General features: G+C 60.9%; 1 protein-coding gene across 1 annotated transcript; it reads left to right on the forward strand.

Annotated features, from left to right (window-relative positions):
- Positions 1 to 1,475: 1,475 nt before the first annotated feature.
- Positions 1,476 to 2,426, forward strand: LinJ_18_1680 (hypothetical protein, conserved; the record flags this gene model as incomplete). Its single annotated transcript, XM_001464903.1, has 1 exon — positions 1,476 to 2,426. One exon carries the CDS (start codon positions 1,476 to 1,478, stop codon positions 2,424 to 2,426), a length of 951 nt encoding a protein of 316 aa, XP_001464940.1.
- Between the last annotated feature and the right edge of the window lie 154 nt (positions 2,427 to 2,580).

Below are 2,580 nucleotides of genomic sequence, written 5' to 3' on the forward strand. Positions count from 1 at the left end.
TCGTTGCTTTTGTTTACTTTGAAGGGGGCGGGTTTCTTAAGAGGCCCGAATTCAGCGGCGTTTGACTGGGTGGGGGGATTCTTTGGTGGGTTCCACCGGGGTTGGTGGTGGCGGTGGTGGTGGTGACGATTGCGCTGGCAGAGGCGGCGGCCCCTTTTCCGTTCTCTCTTGATTCTCTGCTCTTTCTCATATCTTTGCCACCGTTCTCTCCATTGTTTCTGTGCGGTTCTGCAGGTACGACCATGGACATGCATCTCCCTCTCCCTCCGTGCGTGCGTTCTTGTGTGCGAGCACGGCATTGCTCTTTTCGTTCTCGCTCATGTGTGTGCATGTGTTGAGCTGGGACTCGTACATGAGACGCATCCCGGAGACCACTGCTGCCGTTGTCTCTGTCTCTCTCTGCTGCTTGCATTCTTGTTTTCGACAACTTATTATCACAGAAGGGACACGTTGGGAAAGAAGGAACGGAGGGCACGGGAGGGGTGTGATGGGGGGGGTGAAAGGGCATGCTGGGGAGGTGGGGCGGGCCGCTGGGACGACCGTGATGCCACTCGCTCCAGGTGTAGGCCATGCGCGTGCGATTGCCAGCTTCTTCGACGTGCCCCGTATGGCTGCTGCTCTTCATCCCTTTCCGTCTCCACGCCGGCTTGACAAGTGACGGCCGCCCGCTCTCTCTCTCCCGTACATCAGGCTGCTGCTGAAGGATATCACATGCTTTCGTGCTTTACGCCTCTCCCTCTCCACTTCTGAACGCCGTTCACGTGGCGCCGTGAAGAGGCAAATCGCTCCACCAAAGTGCACACAAATGGAGGCGACTGCAGCAAAACAACGGAAAAAAAACAGAACACAGGGCAGGATGGACGTGGCTGGGTGGGGTGCCAGCGACAGGGTGATCGCTGGACCACACGGGGGAACGGCGTTGCCTTTCAATTAGCCTTTCTCTGTGTGTCAACGCGTGCGCCACGTCCGTCGGCGGAGTGAGGGGGGAGGGAGGATGCATCTACACCCCTTCCTGGTCCTCTTTCCTCGTGCCGCTGCGCGTCTCCATGTGCAGCTAACGTCGCTCTCCTCGCCACACCTTCCTGCATCTCCCTGCGCTGGCTGATCACCGCCTTGCTTTGCTTGTTTTTGCACCGATACACGGTCACGTATCCCGCCGCCTCTACTCTCTCGCTCTCTCTCTCCCTATCTCTCCATCCAAAAACCGCCGCACCCGTCCAACCCTCTCGACGTCCCCCTTCTCCGCCCCTCTTCACCCGCGTCTGTGTCTACCTCTGCGCGCGGTCCGTTGACGCACCTAACCACGGACATAAGACCACAGCGCAACCGCCATCGCAAATACGATAACCAAAGGCCGCCGTTTCTGCCACTGCCCCAACTACCGCTGACGTAGGCGTTGCAGCGCTCTTATCCGCGAGCGTTTCTCCCTCATCCCGCTCTCCTTCTCTTTGCGCCTCGTTCCAACCTCCTTGGTCATGTCTCCACAGACCGCTTCAGCGCCCAAGGCGCCGGCTCCGCCCCTCCCGCTCTGGCAGACGCTCTGCGTGTCAGGCTTCGCCGGCATGTTTGGGTGGTGCTTCACGCACCCCTTCGAGATGTGGAAAAACACGGTGATGATGGCGGCGCCCGGGACAAGCCAGCTGGATTCCTTAAAGGCGACGGCGCGGAAGGGCTTCTACACGGGTCTGTCTAGTGGCCTGATGCGCCAGTTGATCTACACAACCGCCCGTCTGGGCTTCTACCCGAGTTTTCGCGATGGCATTCTGGAGGGTGAGGTTGCGCTGGGGCTGAAGAAGTCCGCGGACCCTGCTGGCGCGACGCCGTTTGACCGCGCTCTCGCCGGCGCGTCTGCTGGCGTCTTTGCCTCCTTCCTGTCCTCTCCGGTGGAGGTGTGCCTGGTTCTGCAGACGACGAGCAAAGGCAAGGAGAGGCTGTCCATGCTGCAGGCCTGCAACGGGGTTCTGAAGAGTCGCGGCGTGACTGGGCTGTGGAGCGGCTTTGGCGCTCTGGCGTCGCGTGCGGCGCTGGTGGGCGTGTCGCAGGTGGCGGTGCACGACCAGGTTCTGACGATGTTGCGCAAGCGCAACGTGAAGCGCGCGGACCCGCTCGGCGACAACGTCGTCGTCAACATCGCGAGTGTGATCACGGCCTTGTTCTGCAGCATTGTGACGATGCCGATGGAGGTGGCGCGTGTGCGGATGTCGGCGGAGGCGAAGCTCAGCGCTGGTGCGGAGAGGAGGTACCACAACGTTGTGCAGTGCATCGGCCGCATCTTCAAGGAGGAGGGTTTACTGGCCATGTACGACTCGTACCTGCCGTACTTTTCTCGCTGCGCGTCACAAACGGTGATTTGCTTCTTTGTGATCGAGTACTTGACGCGTGAGCTGCGTGAGCGGCAGAAGGCGAAGGCGAACCTCATCAAGTGAGCCCTGCGGGGGCGCTCAGCACGAGAGCGGTTGGGATGGGGAGAAAGCGGAGGCGCCACCGTGCGCGCGGACGTGGGGGATGTTGGACGGATGAGTGGCGATGGACGCGGCCGTTGGAGGGGGGTTAGCTGGGGAAGTGAAGAGGGAGGAGGAC

Source organism: Leishmania infantum, contig 23 (assembly GCF_000002875.2).
Source record: "Leishmania infantum JPCM5 WGS CACT00000000 data, contig 23, whole genome shotgun sequence".
NCBI lineage: Eukaryota > Euglenozoa > Kinetoplastea > Trypanosomatida > Trypanosomatidae > Leishmania > Leishmania infantum.